At 29.2% G+C, this 17,593-nt stretch overlaps 1 protein-coding gene and 1 long non-coding RNA gene across 3 annotated transcripts; one reads left to right on the top strand and one right to left on the bottom strand.

Moving 5' to 3' along the window:
- Positions 1–2,679: 2,679 nt before the first annotated feature.
- LOC107022378 (agamous-like MADS-box protein AGL29) lies at positions 2,680–3,222 on the bottom strand. The gene has a single exon (XM_015223006.2). It carries the CDS (start codon positions 3,220–3,222, stop codon positions 2,680–2,682), a length of 543 nt encoding a protein of 180 aa, XP_015078492.2.
- A 9,398-nt stretch (positions 3,223–12,620) lies between these two features.
- Positions 12,621–17,587, top strand: LOC107021720. Of its 2 annotated transcripts, XR_001457070.2 has the most exons (4): positions 12,621–12,874; positions 14,802–14,969; positions 16,455–16,616; positions 17,404–17,587. It is a non-coding gene; the product is annotated as an uncharacterized LOC107021720 (long non-coding RNA). The 2 variants fall into 2 exon arrangements; XR_001457069.2 differs by lacking the exon at positions 17,404–17,587 and having other exon boundaries at positions 12,622–12,874; positions 16,455–16,753.
- The last annotated feature ends 6 nt before the right edge of the window (positions 17,588–17,593 follow it).

Genomic DNA, 17,593 nt, shown 5'->3' with positions numbered 1-17,593 from the left:
AATTATAACTAAAGTAGGTCGTGAATTGTAACTAATGCAAATATGTATGTATGAGAAGTATTTTTTGACCAATATACTTTGTATAATTTTTTATATATATTATAAACTTTTAACGAAGGGTATTAGATTGATCAGCCCGCATGATACACCTATGATTGTTATTGTAAAGATATACTAAATGGAAAGAAAAGGTTGGTTTTGAACGCAAGTAGGTTAGAAATCCGGAGAAGCTTTGTCATTTAATTAAGAGATAAGTTTCAAAAATACACCTACACTATACCCTTTGTTTGAGTTTCATATCTAAACTACTACATATCAAAACAAAGTCAGCAATCGAGGTCACCCTCTATTTAGTCGTTAAAACAAATGAAACAGTAAAGAAGCAAAACACAAAATATAATTAAAGATCATTTAGGCTATTGCTTTGCACTGGAACAAGTGACATCCATTTATACAAGTCAAAGGGAAATCGGAAGAACTTTGATTATTTTGTCAAATACCTCTAGTAACTCTCTTGAAAGCGTCCACTGAAGAGAGAATTATGTATTCTCAAACCCTAAACAAATGTTTTAAGAACAACAACAAAACAAAAAAAAATTAAAAAAAACACTAAAATCAGTAAGTAAATAAATAAGGAATATGAAAAACATAATACCCAAATCAATGTTAATCTTCAAATCAAATCTTGCAACAAAATTAAATGAGAATAATAGAAAATATTAATATATTGAATCGGAAATCTGTGGAATTGATTTGAAAGAATGTTAGAGAGAGAATTGAAAAGAAGAGTAAGAAAATAGAAAAAAGAAATCTGGGGATTTGATTAGAAAGAAAGTTAGAGAGAGAAATTCATAAGCGTAAGAAAAGAGAGAGAAAAATTAAAATGACATTAATATCTATCCAATTACATAAATATAGGAACATGTGTAATCTATGAGAGAGAAAAAAAGAGGGTAAATAATGAGAAAGAAAATATTAATAATATCAGAATAATTATTTATTTTTTTAAAATAATGACATTTTTGATATGTTTACTAATATTATTAAAGCACGGATATTATCACTAAATAAGTTGATTTTTTTGACTAGTTAACTAAATTATTCTTTAATAGATTGAAAATTTGGGCTTGGATTATTTGGAGTAAGGGCCGGTTTAAGGAAATGAGGGGTGGGCTGGAGTAATTTTCTGGGTTTCTAAAAAAAAGGAAAGAGTAATGGGCCTGCGTTGGCAGAAAGGGCTGGGATTTAAGAAATGACCCAAAGATTTTTATTGTAACCAAATAAATGTCACCTTTGCCATTTTGAAATTAATTGGTTTAACGCGATGAATTAATATAATTAATTAACGAATTTTTTAATTTTAACAAGATAAAATAATTAACTTAATTATAAACTAAAAATCAAAAATAAACCATTAACTTAGCCGAAATCAATTTCAGTAAAGCATTTAGCAAAAACTAAAATCTTTCAAGACGATTATCGCATATTTATACGAAATTACATAAAACAAACATATATTTAAACTATAATAAGATAAACTAATAATTTTAAACACAAACCAAATATTCAAACTACAAGTCACTAAAACTAGTTTGATAATGCTACAAGTAAAACTAAAATCTCTTTATAACAATTTTTGAATATTCCATAAAATATACCAATTACACAAAACGTCTAAAAATACTCATTGCTTCAAAACCGTAGAAGTTGACTGAGGATATTTTAAAATGACTTGAAAATCATTTAAATCCTATAAAGTCGACTATCTCAACTCGTTAGGGAATTAAGAAATTCGAAAATTGATTATAATCGGGGAGGGTCAAAATTTGGGTGTCAACACTTGCCATGTCCCACATAACAATTTTTTTCATTTTCAATCTGCCCCACCACACTCCTAACCGCACCGCATAAATTTTTAAATATTTTATTTTTCTAGATAAGTTTAATTCTAAAATAAAATTCATGAAAATAAATTTATTTTTAGAGGTCATTAGAAAATATGTAAGAAATTGTATATTCTTTATTGAACCATTTTGATTTACTATCTTGAATATTTTAGTAGTTTTATAAAAATTATCTTAAAAGATAATGCTCTATCACTCTTATAACAAGTAAAAAGTTAAATTTAAATTTGAACCATCATAAAATCATATGTATCCACAATCTTCCCCATTCCGCATTAGTTTATAAAATACCCACATCAATCTGCACCGCATCCCACCCACTCCGGATCGCATTCGCCTCGCCCCATTGTCATTTCTAGTAAAACGTGTTGAAATGTGCCGACTTAGTAAAACATGTAGAAATGTGCCGACTTAATAAAACATGTTGAAATGACATCGTCAAGTCTTATTTGATGTGTTTAAAATAAATAAATTTTAGTTGAGATGTTTAATTGAAATTTAATGTCAATTTTATGCAGTCATTGATAAATTCTGTCGATATATATATTATTTCTAAACAACACATGAAATTTTGTTCTCATAAACAATAATCCGGACTAACCATATCATTCATTATTAATGAAAAACATATCAGATACATGTTTGTAGCATTATTGAAATAATTTTTTAAAAACACAACATTATTAATATAGATTTAGAATTACTAGAGTCTTCCCAAATATATCCATAAGTGATAATTTAGGGTGAATCATTTGCAATTTGAACATTTCAAATTTCACACTCCAAAAGATTCATGTCTCATTGAGGATGAAGCTTCAATTTCTAATTGATTTAAACGATGGTGTAAGTTAGAACTAGTTTCATTCAACCAAGTTTCAAATATGAACACTTCATCTGCATTGAGCTGCTCAGTCGACTCACACCAACCTTTTTGTCTTGTTTCTTCCATTTGTTCATAAGAATTTTTCTTAGCAATCGCAATGTCTTCTCTGACATCAAGTTCTTCAAGCCTAGTTTTGAGTCGATTCACTTCATTTCTAGCAGCATTCACCTCTAGATTTGTACTTTCACCTAACTGCATATCGGGATTCTGAAAACGAGAAATAACTGCATCAAATGTAGGGTGAAAAAAGGAATGAGGCTTACCAGTAGCGGAAATCATCATTATTCCAATGTCAACATTGCATTCTGTAGCGAGTTCGCTAGATTTTTTGTACAAACCCTCACGACGCTTTGTAAATGCAGCAAACATGGAATCCTTATTTTCAATTTTTTTCATTGGTATCTTTTGACGTCCTTTAGTTTTTTTTCTCTCCATGCCTAAATAAAACGTTTTTCATACAAATGATACTTATAAAATGATGACATTGCACTTACTTATATACACAATTTTTTTATTGAATAATATATTAATCAATTTTTTAGTCAAATAACATAAATAAAAATAATATTTTCATCATAGAGAAAATAAGGAAATTCTGTAAATACATTTTGTATATTCACCACATTATTAAAATATAATTTTTAATCAAATATTTTAATACATTCATGAAATTTATTAAGTTAAAGTTAGAAAATATGAAAATGATTTTAAAAAGACAAAATGACTCCATTTTGTTTTTTTTAAAAAAACTTTTTGTATAATAAACAAAACAATATATTAACAAAAATAAATCAGAAAGTTATCTATAATAGGAAATATCTTAATATTTTGCATAAATTAATCATCAAATAGACAATAAGAATAATTGATTTTAATTAGAAATGACATAAATTACAAATTAAAGTAATTTCAAATCTAAAGTAAACTTGAATTTATTTATATGCATTAACATTAAATAGACATTGACTTGAATAAGATTCAAAGATTTAACTTTAATGAGAAATAAATTAATGATGCAATGATATAAAAGGAAATTATATAATGAAATATCATGTTGAAGTTTACAAATATGAATACAATTAGCTGTAAAATAAATCACATATTAAAATTTTAAGTTTTTTTTTTATAAGAAGCAAAATCAAAATCCAAGTGATCCCATTTTTTTCATCGGGTACGGATAAAGACCAAAGATCTTGAGCGACCGATCCGGCAGAACAACTCAAAAGATAAAGAAATTTTTGCGAACCCTTGGTTTAAGTCTGAGGTTTAAGTCTGACGAGAATAATATTCTACGACTAGCAATTCATTTATTTTCAAACCGACCCATTTACTATCTATTATTTGATTGACTAATCCTTTATATTGGAATGGCTGAAGGGTCAAATGATTTGGTAATTCCTCATGAGGGGATGAATCGAGAGAAATTTGAATCAGAGCTCTGGATTTTTGTTCATCCTTATAATTTAAATTTTATGAATTTAATTGTTATAAGAATATTAAACCTATTTATCTTATGTCAGGCCTCGTGGTAATGGAAGCATTTTATCGCTTCGAAAAAGAAAATTTCTTTTCATTTAATTTCTCCCTGTTTTGCTTGTGTTTGATTTCAGCATTATAGCTTAATTTTAGTGGAGGCTCAAGTTAATTAGCGTCTAAAGAAAAAAATAAATGGGAGGCATAGCATTTATTTAAATTTTCAATTATTAGAATCCAAAGTTTCAATGAAAAAGTTTTATTTTTGTATAATCTTAAGCTATAGTAGAAATTAGCCCGCATAAGCACGGGTCCCAACATAAGCCCAACATAATGAGGATTTAAAGCTAGAATTATTTGATTGAAAACAAGTTATTTTAAATAATTAATCTCAAAATAAATTAACTTATAATACATAAGTTATTATATATTTTATTACTATGACAAAATTTATGAAATAAATAAGACAAGTACTACATAATTTCTCCAACTAAACATGAAATAAAATTATTTTATATTTCATTTTGAATTTGTTATATTTTATACCTCACACCAAATGACTCTTTAAAGTTGTTGTTTATTTTTTTAAAAAAAACATAATACTAATTCAAAAGTGAACAATATATTTAAATTTACATCCATAAATTTAACGATATCTATGTATTTTGTATTTACATATTAACACAATGCTATGAATCAAATTGGAGGTCAGCCAGGATATAGTTTTATTTGTTGTGATCTCCGACTTGCCCTGTTAGATCAGATGAACAAGGTAGAAATTTAGTATTCGTAAAAATATAAAATACAAAGAAATTTCGGTATATAGAGTAAAGCATAAGTAAAAAATAACAAGCAAATAGATCCAAAGATAAAAGGTGCAAGTTAAAGCTAAAGAACACATTTAACCAATAAAGATGAAAATAAGAGAAATAAACTCAGATTTTATTCCACCTTTCAATAAGTTGTTTTCCAGTTCCTAAAGTCGCCATTTAAAAACTCAATTCATTGATTTATTAAAAGATTATTGGTAAGGTCTTCCATTAATTTATTAAAAGGTTATTGGTAAGGTTTTTCTGTGTAATCAATGTAGCAACTTTTTCATAATTTTCATCAACTATAGCAATTATCATTGACAGTCAAAGTATGGGAGTTCAGATCTTCTTTCTTCCTTTAAAAGGAAATGGGAACTGGCTTTGAAATCGAACCCTCACCACACCAATTATGTGGAAGTTCAAGTAGCCAACAACTCAGCTACAAAGATTATTCATGGGAGGTCAATTCAATTCTTTTTTTGTCTCCTGTTTCAAGCAAAGGCAACAACAACCTTCAATTGTATTATACAAAAAAAGACAAAATAACAACTTTGAAAAGATTTTTCATGCAATAACCGTAGGTAACACCTCATTCAGTGACTAAATAACATATTTTGGACACCCTTGACATAATAATATGATGTAGCCTAGTTATTTTAGGCGGCCTGAAAGAGTAAGAACTTAAAGTGTTTGTATGTTCGAATCTCACTAGTTGAAAAAAAAAATCACTTTTTAAGAAGAGCAGGTTTACTTGGACACCCTTCGTGAAATTTCTAGCTCCGTCACTGTCTTCAATAACATATTGTACACAACCCAATTATTTTATAAAACAATAAGCTATCTCTTCCAATGCAAAACTCTTAATTGTGTATCTTATAACTTAAATATATCCTCACAAATATCATATCAACTCGTTTTTCTCATCATCTCCATTATGTCAAATTCTAAAACATTGATCTACACATAATAGTCCATAATTTAATACGTAAACTTCAATCTCAATTGCAAATGGACAATTATTGTGTCAAACAAGAATCAAAGACAAAATTAAACATCACTCACCGGCTCACTTTTTTAAAATTGACAAGAACCCACACATGTTGGAATAAGCCTTTTCTATTTCTATAATAGTAGTAATAATATATAACACAAATTGTTTTAGTTCTTGAGTTGATTAGGCTTGGATTACGTAACCTATTGTGAAGTCTGTTTAGCTTTCTAGACTAGGAGTATATTATAACATTTTTGGTTATTTTTGTTGTAATATAAAATTGCTCAAGAAGTTATCTAATTAAGCTGAGATAAAATTTTAAATAAAAAAAAGGTTTTGATTTTTTAGCATATATCATCTAGCCTAGTGAGTACATTGATTGATTAGTATTGCAATTAGTATTAAGATAACATATAAAACTTTAAAATTTTGGATAAAATTTTAAAATAGGTGATTTTGAAATGCAAATCAAATATTCAAAAAATTAGTATTTTGATTTTGTCTATACTATATCAACTCCTAATTTAAAGGTCTATCTTAAACAAATCTCAAATATAAAAGATTATCTTTGTTATTTTTTCGTCTATGCAGCAAATACCCCTAATTTCGCATATACATTATTTTCAAAGTTTCAATGTTATTGATTTTAACTCGATACAAAGTTTAAGATTTTTTTTTTTAATTTTACGATCTTAAATTAAAAATACATAAAATATATCAAATTATACTTTAATTTTATGTTCTCAAAATATATTACGTGAAAAAATAGAATTTAAGAGTTATAAAAAAACATCTAAAAATAAACTAAAAAAAATAAGACAAATAAGTTTGAAACATATGTTACATGGCATAAAAAAATGACAAAACTTTCCTCCGCATTTCCTGCGGTATCAATTCTAATCATATGACAATATGTCGTATTATATATAAAATATTATTCTGTTTCAATTTATATGATATTATTTAATTTAATATAATATTTTTTAAAAAATATTTTTAAAAATTATGATCTAAATAAATCGTAGATATTTCTCTAACTATGAATCATTGTATTAATATAAAAGTTAAATTATTTTTAATCAATATAAATATGACATTGAAGTATATCATATATGTTAAGACTAAGGGAGAATTACTTCTCTTTCAGAAAATAAGTTTTGCATTTCAATGAGTTATTTGCATGGATGGTCATTATTATTTTGAGAATTGTCTATTAAAATTATTTGTGAATATCATTCAACTATTGCATGTATTTCTATTTTTTCAAAAAAATACTGAAAACTTCAAAGACCTTCTTCTCTCTTAGTTGGCATTTATGAGACAAAAGTAATTTAGTATGAAATTGACGGAAATCAACTCCAAGAATAAAAATATAAAGGATGAAGAAACGTACAATTTCATTTTTGAAATTATTTTAAGCGTCTCTGGAATTTCGAACATAGATTAAGGGAGTATTTGTTCATTTTCTCATAAATTAAAAATAAATTCAAACGGGGATGAATTTAACAACCATTTTTCCAATTTTTTTCCATTAATAGTTTATTATTTAATTTTTGTCAATGGGTAATATTTTATCCATGTGGATTGTCGCTGTTGACACCCAATTTTGACCGACCTTTAACCATTTTTAGGATTATATTCGATTAAATACGTATTTTAAAATTTACTTAAAGTTTTGAAGTTTTAGTCGATTTTTCTAAAAAATTATATATTTTAAGTATCGTTTACTTTACAAGATTATTGTAAATATTGTTATATTTTAAAATTATTAATGAATTTCAAATGTTTTTCAATTATACAAAAAATATTTAACATATGTAGTATTTTATTTAAATAGTAATTCCTACACTTTCCTTAAAAATTATTTAAATTCTAGTCTATTCTATTCTAATTTCTTTCAATTCTAGCCACTTGAATTAGAGTTTTATTACAATCATAACCTCTCTTTCATTCCAATTCTAGCCAAATGTTATTGCAATTTTAGCCATTCTATATCTTTGCCAATCTAATTTCAAGACTTGATCTTTTGATCTCANAAGTAATGCTGACTATTTTCTTTTTAAGTTATATCTATTAATTATGGTATATTGGCATGTTTCTGTTTCCTTTTAATTATTTGAGCATGTTGAATGGATTACTTAGTTTGAATAATAAGGTAATTTAATTTGCTTGTGATATAACTTTATGAAAAAATTGGGATTGTTGTTACCTCTCCTAAATTAGTTTATTAGAAAGATGCATAGAATCTCTCTTTGTGATATTTAAGGAAAATGAATTAATTTTTTTAGTGAATATCTTTTTGCTATTGGTAAATGATGTTGCTATGATAAGTGAATATTTGGTACTTAATTGGAAGCATTATAGCCTTGTGTATTATTTATTTTGCCATAAATTATTCCGATTTGCCTTATTATTTGTGGAATGATTNTTCTCTTGTCGTCTTCCCTCTCTCTTCCTCTTCTCTTCTCTTTCCACTTCTTTCTCTTCCTTTTCTGGTGAGGCAGTGAATGACCAGCAACAAAAGTTTCTCGGTCCAGCAGTGATGGACGCTGGCAGCGACCAGCCGCACCTCTTCCTCTCTCCAGACGCCGCCTCCCCTTCTGTCTCTCCGCCTCCCTGACTCCCGCACCTCTTCCCTCTTTCTCTTCTCCCCTCTCCCCTTCCCTCTCTGCCTCCCTCCCGTCGCACAACCTTCTCCTTCCCTTCCCCTCCATTTCCCGACGAGAGACAACAAACCACCAGCAACCAGCGCAGGCAGCAGTACCGGCGAAGACGGCCAACGTCCGATGAGGAGGGTCGCCGGTAATGTATTTTTACCTTCCCTTCTTCTTTTTCTTTTCGCGCTTCTCCCTGCAGGCACCAGCAGCAAACTCCTACAATTACTCCAACAAAGCAAGCTCCGATAATGTTTGAGCTTTGGGTCATGTGACGNTCGTTATTTGACTGCTTTAACAGGTTTCAAACTTGAAGTTCAAGTTGAAGATTAATTGAAGAAAGATTTATTTGTTTATTTGANTACTTTGTCTATTCATTTTTTCAAGTGATTGAGATACCTCAATTATATTTTGCTATTATTTTACAATGCTCGGATGCTAGAATGATATGTATTTGTTCATTATTCGTATTCCTGAATATTGATGTTCATAATAGTGTGATTTCGCATTTTTGTTATGTTGGTTTGCATCTGTTTCTGAATAGCTAAATTTAATCTTTGCATCTGTTTCCCTCTTAATTGTTAATTTGTAAATCTAGCTTGCTTAATTATAGTGTAGATTATTCGATAAAGGATCAATATTTATTCGGATATATTTGATTTTCATGAATGTTACTAATTGTAAGTATACTATTCTATTACGATTTTTCTTGATTGACTTCTCACACATGTTATAATATGCTTGAGTTAAGTTTCGGTTANTTAAACACCTAGAAATTCATGTCTATAGGCTTGAAAATAACTTTTAACATCCGTAAAAATAAAATTCGTTTGTGCATATTTGTGCCCTTCCTCCAAAATTGGTTAATATTATTAGTAATCTTATTTGTCTTCCGCATTCATGATGCAATATGTTTTTTTTTAAATAACACTAAATTAGAATCATTTCATGCATTTGGCAAATTACTTGGCTTTAAAAAAAATATTTCATATCAAAACCTTGCAACATAATTTTCTTAAAAGTCATTATTCAATCTTCCTTTGAAATTTTGGATTGATTATGANTCAATCCCTCCTTTTCATTAATATTTGGTTTGATCAATTCTCACTTGTTTGTCTATGGCAACCTTATTATTTCCTTGACATATTTAGTTGCTCATATTTTGGTAAAATAAATTAAATCTGATTTTAACTTTTTGTTATTTAAGGAAAAATAAATATTACTCCATATTAATTTATTCTTACTTGTTTATATTTGGTAATGAAATATTTTAAAATTTNCACGAGGTCTAGTTCCAATTTTTTAAAACCCGACGCATCCCCGGAAGTACCACCTATCCATGGATTTCAAAAGAAATTATGTGCATTTATATGTGAATGTTTATGTGCCTACGTGTGAACTAAATCTTTTAAATCATTTTTTCAAAAACATAAACTATTTTTTAGACCGACCTCAAATCAAAATTGTTTCTATGGTGGAGGAGCGCGATCAACAATATCGTGGCATCATCCCTATAAAGAAACAAACATTTTTTTAAAATAAAAATTCATATTCAAAACTTGCTCAATTTTCAAAACCTTACTTTCTCACATATTAATTGCTTAGTATTTACAAATTTTTTGTTTATAACATAGTCTCACATGCTTAAATAAAAATAAAACTTGATTGTTTATTGCTATCACCTAGCCTTGCATGTTTAAATTAATAATAAAATTAATTGTTTTATATTTGTTATCACTTAGTAAGATTAAATAAATTAATAAATTAAACAACCTTGATTGCTACTTGTACCCCCACATAGATTGCATGAGATACGGTCGGGACCCACACTTGTGGACCTCGAGGGATGCCTAACACCTTCCCCTCGAGGTAATTTGAACCCTTACCCTAATCTCTGGCCCGTTGACCTTAGTTAGACTTAGTTAGGTTAGATAGGTGCCCTAACGCGCCTTAATTCGTTAGGTGGCGACTCCTCAAACTCGAAATCCCAAAAGAGTTGTTAGGTCGTGCACAAAACCCGTTTTTCTGCGAAAATGGGGCGCGACAGTCACGTGTTAAGATTTTTTCAAACAAAAGATAGAGCGCATTACACACCCCACTGGGTATGTTTCTCAAACTAAAACTGATAGTTTAGTTATGAAATTCACACTTTTAATAGTTTAGGTATGAAGATAATAAAAAAAGAAATAATTTAGATGTGTTTTTGACAATATTCTCAATATTTAACTTCATAAATAATTCTTATAAGACATAAAATATTTAACCACACATAATAATACTAATACTTATATGTGTAAGTATTGATTTAAGTTAACAAGATATTAGACACGTGTTTGTTATATATTACTTTGGAAAAGGGATCTGAAAAATACTCTAACTTTGGTCGAAATTGCAATTAAGATATCAAATTTTTTAGAGGACCTTTTACTCCCTGCACTATGTAATAGTGTATTTTAAAGGTATATATATGTTCACGTGTACAGTTTACTATTTATAGTTATGTAATATTTATGATGTCCATGTGAATATATATATTTTTAAAATACATTATTAAATAGTGTACCATGATAAAAGATCCTTCATAAAGTTCAGTATCATAATAACAATTTTGATCAAAATTCAGATATAGTTCAGACCTTTTTATGTAACCTATAGTTTAGGAGTAACTATTCCATTTCTTCCTATTAATGTAATCTATGTAAATTGACTAAACATAATATTAAGAAATATAGAAAAAATTTATGTGTCAAAATTATCTTTGAGAAATGAATTTTTAAATAGAAAAATAACATTAGTGAACATTTTGTCAAATAATTGAGACCTAATATAAGCAAAATTTGATAATTTCATTAAATATTTGTCAATCAAGAAAAAACTTCATTCTTTTCAAAATCGAATAAATTAAAAATATCTTACATAAATTAAAATATAAGTGCTTAGAGATAAGGCATAAAATATGTTTGTTTTTTTAAATTGTGTTTGGACATAAAAATACAGTTTAATGAATTTCAGGAAGTTTTTTTTTTAAAAATGTCGCTGGTTTAATCAACAAAATCTAAATCAAAATAATCTACAAATGTAATTTCAAAATTAATAGTCTTAGCAGACGTATGACTGTAGAATACTAATATTTTTCATTTTAGTTAGAATTTATAGAGGAGTTTACGATAGTTGTGCTTAGTTATATTTTTTGCAAAAAAATATTTAGGATTATGCACAAGTATCTTCGTAAATTAATTTAAATATAGACCATAATTTTAAAAATATTAAAAAACATGATCGAAATTTTGAAAATACACTTAAATTTACCTAGATTCACCTTCCTAAACTAATTTAAAATTGAATAAGTACACTATAAATATTGATATGACATAGCAAGTTTGCTCACCCTCTCTTGAAAGTAAGTGATGAGTGTACAAATTTGACACATGTTATTTTTTTATTGGTAACTTTATAAATAATTAATACACATATTTATTGATATTAAAATTTATATATATTAAATTATTTTTATTTATTTCTTTGTTAAATATTTATTTTAATTTCTTTTCACTTTAAATTTTTTTAAATTAATTTATTAGCTTTTCACTTTTTATTATTTTACTTTTTAAAATAATTTAAAGGTTTCTTTTAATTTTAACATATTTTTTTATATTTTATTTGATTTCTTCACTTATTTTGAAATCCGTTTAAAATTAACTTATTTTTAAATATAAGACATTTAAAATTAAATTTGAAATTAAATCAAAACAAAAAAAACAAAGAAAATAAAATTAATAGAAATATAAAAGAAAAAAAAATATTGAATGAAGGTTAAAACAAAAGTTCCGATAAAAAAATGTGTTTAATTTAAATAAAAGATAAAGAAATAAGAATATTTTAAAAAATAAAATTAAAAATTGAACCTGTCAAATTCAAACGAGAATCTAATTTAACGATCACAAGCTTTTCCCATTTTTCGATCATTTGGCGTTCGTCAGTTTCAAGGTGGCGAAGAGACAAGCAATGGCGGATTGGCAGCCAATTCATCGGCGGTGGAGAAAAATCAGACCGGTAAATTGATTGCTCGAGCGGCCAAGAGACGACTGATACTTTCTAATATCTCGAATCATACAACTCTCCCTGCTCGTAACTCGATTTCTCATTCCTTCAAACTTGTGAGTCTTTCTCTGTTTTTGGTCTCTGTTTTTTTTTACTGTTGGAGTAGTGGGTTTTATCTTGTTTTGTGTTATTGTATATCTTTGATTACTGGTTTGATGGATCAGTTTTTTGTATGCTGATTAGGGGGGTTTTATGATTTCTTCGTTTTGAGGTTTTCTTTCTTGGATTTAATAGATAAAATCGTTAATGTTGCGTGGAGTTTCGTGAAAAATGATTGATGATTCTGGGTAAAAATTAATTTAAGAAAATCAAGTGAAGGGTTTTGAGGGTTATTGATATGCAATGTTTTGTGGATTTTCTTTTTTGTTTTGGTCCTATTGTCCTCATTTCTGTTTGATGTAGTCAGGGTATAGTTCCCTCCAAGAGGTTATCAATCTCTTCAGGACATAATTGGTTTTGGGAAGAGTAGGTGCGGATAAAGACTGCCTTGTAATGAGGCATGTTGTATTACCTCTTTTTATCCATTCCTGGATGGCTTTCCCTTAATTTTTTTGACCGGTTTCAAGCGTGACAGGATCATTGAATATCTGTCTAGTTATTGGACAGACAAATTCTTTTGGTGTCCTTGATGGAGCAGTCGACTTGTCTTACAATGGGAGAGAAATGCAGCTGAGACTTCCTTCATCACTATTATTCCGAGAGGTGTCATTGTTCGAAGAGATTTAGAAAAATTTGATCTCCTCCTGTATTAGAAACTAGAAAGTGACTTTTAGAGACAAACCCTTTTTCTAATGATTGAGTCCTTAACATGTCCAGACAAGATGCATAACACAGGTACACCTTTTCTCGAGGGGGTATCTGATCTTCCTGGTGAAGGCTATTCTGAATAAGGAGTTTTAGGGGACTCCACTTTAGGGAACACCTTGGGAGATAGCTTTTGGTTTGTATTAATTTGCTTGACTTTAGACCTGGCTTCTACATAGGATGAACTGTTTTCTTCATTCGTTTTATTTGACGCAATGTGTACATTTGGCTCAAGTTCATTATCTTCTTCATCCTCTTCGGTAATTCCTTTATGAGTATGACAAGAAAGACCAATGCATTAACTTGAATAAACTCAGTACCACAAATGATCACCAATTCATAATCTTACAACAAGATGTAGCAAAGATAAAGGCAAAAAATTTAACTACTGGATCCCAAATTGTGGAGTCCTCCTGATTATCAGACGATGAAGAAGTCATATTCAATCTGCTAAGATCCAAATAAATACAGAGACAAATGTTGACATTTTCTTTGTCTGTTCTCATAAGTCATAACAAACATTCAGTAACTCCTAGTTACTAGACCTTACCTTGACTCTCCTTTTGCATTCTCCTTATCTCTCCGAATATGAGTAAAGCCGGCACTCTTAGGCAACATTGTGATATTTGGAAGTTGAATTCTTTGTTTATTGACTTCCCTTGTATATAAAACAAGTTCACTGTTTTTAGCAGGAAATGCTTTAGTTATCAAGGGATTTGTTTTATCTTTTTAAAAATTATGTTTGAGTTAAGTATTCTTTTAATGGCTGAAAAGTATTATGAATGCACAATTATTCTGCATTTAGTAGCAAAACCTTTGGCCTTTTTGTTTTGACGTATCCATTTTACAAGTACTTTGCTTATTCAGAGTATAAACAATATTGGCGAGTACTTAATACCCTGTTATTATTGGCTTCATCTTAAGGAGGAGGAAAAATTAAGAACTGAACTTGTTGTACTATTTTCTTTCGTTGAATGCTTGGATGCTACTATTTGGTTGAGTTGATCATCAGCCTTACTGCTTTTTTCATGGAAAAAAGGTGATACAATGCCATTAATATATGAAACGGTAAGAAAATGGAGATTTGATGTTGATAAAGTACAGTTTTCATCTCAAATCGCAGCACTTATTTTTTGATATCTAGCCCCTGAAAATAATACTTCTTTGCAAATTTTGAAGGTGTGGGACTTGATAAAACTGGCGAATTATATCTAACAGAGAGGAAAGATATTGACTCGTCAAGGATAGAACTAGTGGTGAATCACTTGGAGGATAGGCGAGTCATTTTACATGCAATATCGAACTTTTTCTTAAACATGTGGAGTTCATATATGTTTTGTGTTGCAGGTATGCATGCATGGTTTGCTGCTAACTTTCACTGAATTGCAGTTTACTAACATTTGTTGTCAAACATGTTTTGTCTTTGATCATTGTACTAGGAGAAAGTACAAAAAGACATAAATCCTAGCATGCATGCTACCTTCATATCCTAAATGCGTCAAATCTTTCTTTTTTCCTTCACCCTTAGATTTGGAGTTCTTATTTTTATTAGCATAGTAAAAAGAATCAGTTTATCCTTGATCACTTCATAAAATATTTGGTGTCAAGTAATGTGGAGCACTGTTTAGTTTTTGTTTTTCGAAGCTCTTGCAAAACATAGTAAACGAGTTAGGTTCAATTTATGATCACTTCAAAAAACAAAAGCTAAACAGTGCTCCACATTAAATAAACAGACTTAAGTATTGCAAAGGTATAAATAAGATGAGAAATGAATACACTTGATATTATACTAGGCAAAATTCGCCATTTTGTCTATAGTCAGCAGCAGCAAGGTTGAATTTGTAGTGAGTCTATCTTCTTTCAAGATTGCTGAGTGTGGTCATCAGAAATTTGCAGGCTGCTTGCCTCTGTTATCTAAATGTTGAGTAGCCAGAAATCCTTAAGAATTTTTGGTCTTTTCTACTAGTTGAGTACTTTGCAGTTGCAGAAAACTTGGGACAGTTCTGGCTGCTGAAATTGTTCTGTTGAACTAAATGGTTGTTGCTTGTTTATTAAGGTGTATTTATAAATTTCATATACATTACATGATGTTCTATCTTTGTTCAGGTATTTGAATCTTTTCCTCCCTTGAGTCACTGTAATCTAGTCATCTGATGCATCATATCCTTATCCTCCGAGTTTCAAATCGTGCCCCTCTGGACCTCTACGATTTCTCTGTTATAAAAAATAAAAAAATCAGTACTATAAAGTGTTGATGTGGGGTTTATATAGCCTGGGGGTCGGTCTCTCCCATCTCAATAGTGTTTTTTGGGGTGTGGTTCTCTCCCACCCTAGGTGATTTCTTTCAACGTGACTGTGCTTGTAGGATGTAGCAAGTTTCGGTAGGCTATATAGGTGTGCACAAGTTGAATCGAACACCACTCTTAATAAAAAGACAATTATTCCTTTCAATAGGAACCACAATTATGGCTTTTTCCTCCTAGAGAATTGGTAGGTTTTCCAAATAGGATTGATTGAGAGATTAAAAATGGTTGGACCAAATTGAGTAGTTAATAGCAAATTGCTTTTTGCTGGAAATATTTTAGTAGTCTATAAGAACAGTCATAATATCGGAAAATGTTTTTGGTACGGAGAAAAAATATTTTATTGAAAATAAGTTTCTTAAAAATACTCATAGATGATTCTGGAATTGAATAAGTTGAGATTACTATTGAAATTTGTTTTCCTATTGGTGTGATATTATTGATATGACAATAAATAAGTGATAGAAAATTTCTTGTTGTAGGTTATCTTGTAGCATTCCCATTTTATTTTCTTTCATTTCTCTAACAGGAAACTCAGGAAGCTGAGATCAAATGTTAAGGAAGAGCTTAAAATTTAAAGCAACACCTATGCCAAGCTTTTATCAGTAACCTGCACCTCCAAAGATGGAGTTGAGAAGATAATTTTTTGCTACGTTGTATGTTATAATGCCGAAAAATACAATCTTGTATGGTATGAAATGCCTTTTGTTGTTCTTAGGCATAGTATGTTGAATGTTTAGTGGTTCTTTGGCTCAAAATGATATTTTTACCAAAATTGATATGGTTTGCTTTATCCTGAAAAAACTTAATATATTTGGTGTTAGGTAATGTGGAGCACTGATTAGTTATTTTATTTTTTGAAGCTTTAGTAAAATATAGCAAACGAGTTAGGTTCAAGTTCATCCTTTAGCTGATTTTTTGAATACTTTCAACTTGACACTGAAACTACATGTTCAGTCTAAATGTGATGAACTATGAAGAAAGGAATTGCAGTACGAGTGAGCTTTGAAAAGAAACACTTAGCTAACAATTGTTGAACTGGATATAGCTTGGTAGAGTTGGGAGGTTTAGTGTCTTGACTTTTATACCACCATTGGCGCATCTCCCTTGATATATTCATGTGAAATTGCAGTACTACTGGGCTCCTAAAAAATCCATAGATCAATGGTCAAACTGGATATAGCTTTGTAGAGTTGAGTGTTCATTTTCTTGAATTTTTTTGTCACAAATGGAGCATTGCAATTGATACACTTATGTGAAGATTGACTTTATTGTTAGCTAGTGGAATTTCATCATCATTTCTTGTGCTTAGCATGATCCAGAAAAAGAAGTGTATAATAAACTTATCTCTTGGTGAAGTTCCAGTATTATATGTGAAGATCTACTTTTTGATGCATAATTGATGTGGCCGATCTTCGAGGGAAAAATCAACACGCTTAAATTCTTGGGTTTGTGAACTATTTATTTCATTACTGCAGGGAAAAAAATAAAACTGATGTCTTTGAAGGAAGTGCCCCCGAATAAAGCTGATGGAAGCGCAGAATCATCCTCGTATCTTAAATCCATCAAATCTTTCTTTTTTCCTTCAGTCCTTCGATTTAGAGTTCTTATTTTTATTAGCATTAAATATAAGTCATCAAGTTTATCCTTAATCACTTCATTCGCCTT

Source organism: Solanum pennellii, chromosome 6 (assembly GCF_001406875.1).
Source record: "Solanum pennellii chromosome 6, SPENNV200".
NCBI classification, from domain to species: domain Eukaryota; kingdom Viridiplantae; phylum Streptophyta; class Magnoliopsida; order Solanales; family Solanaceae; genus Solanum; species Solanum pennellii.
The sequence above is the reverse complement of the archived record's forward strand: the minus strand, read 5'-3'. Positions and strand labels throughout refer to the sequence as shown.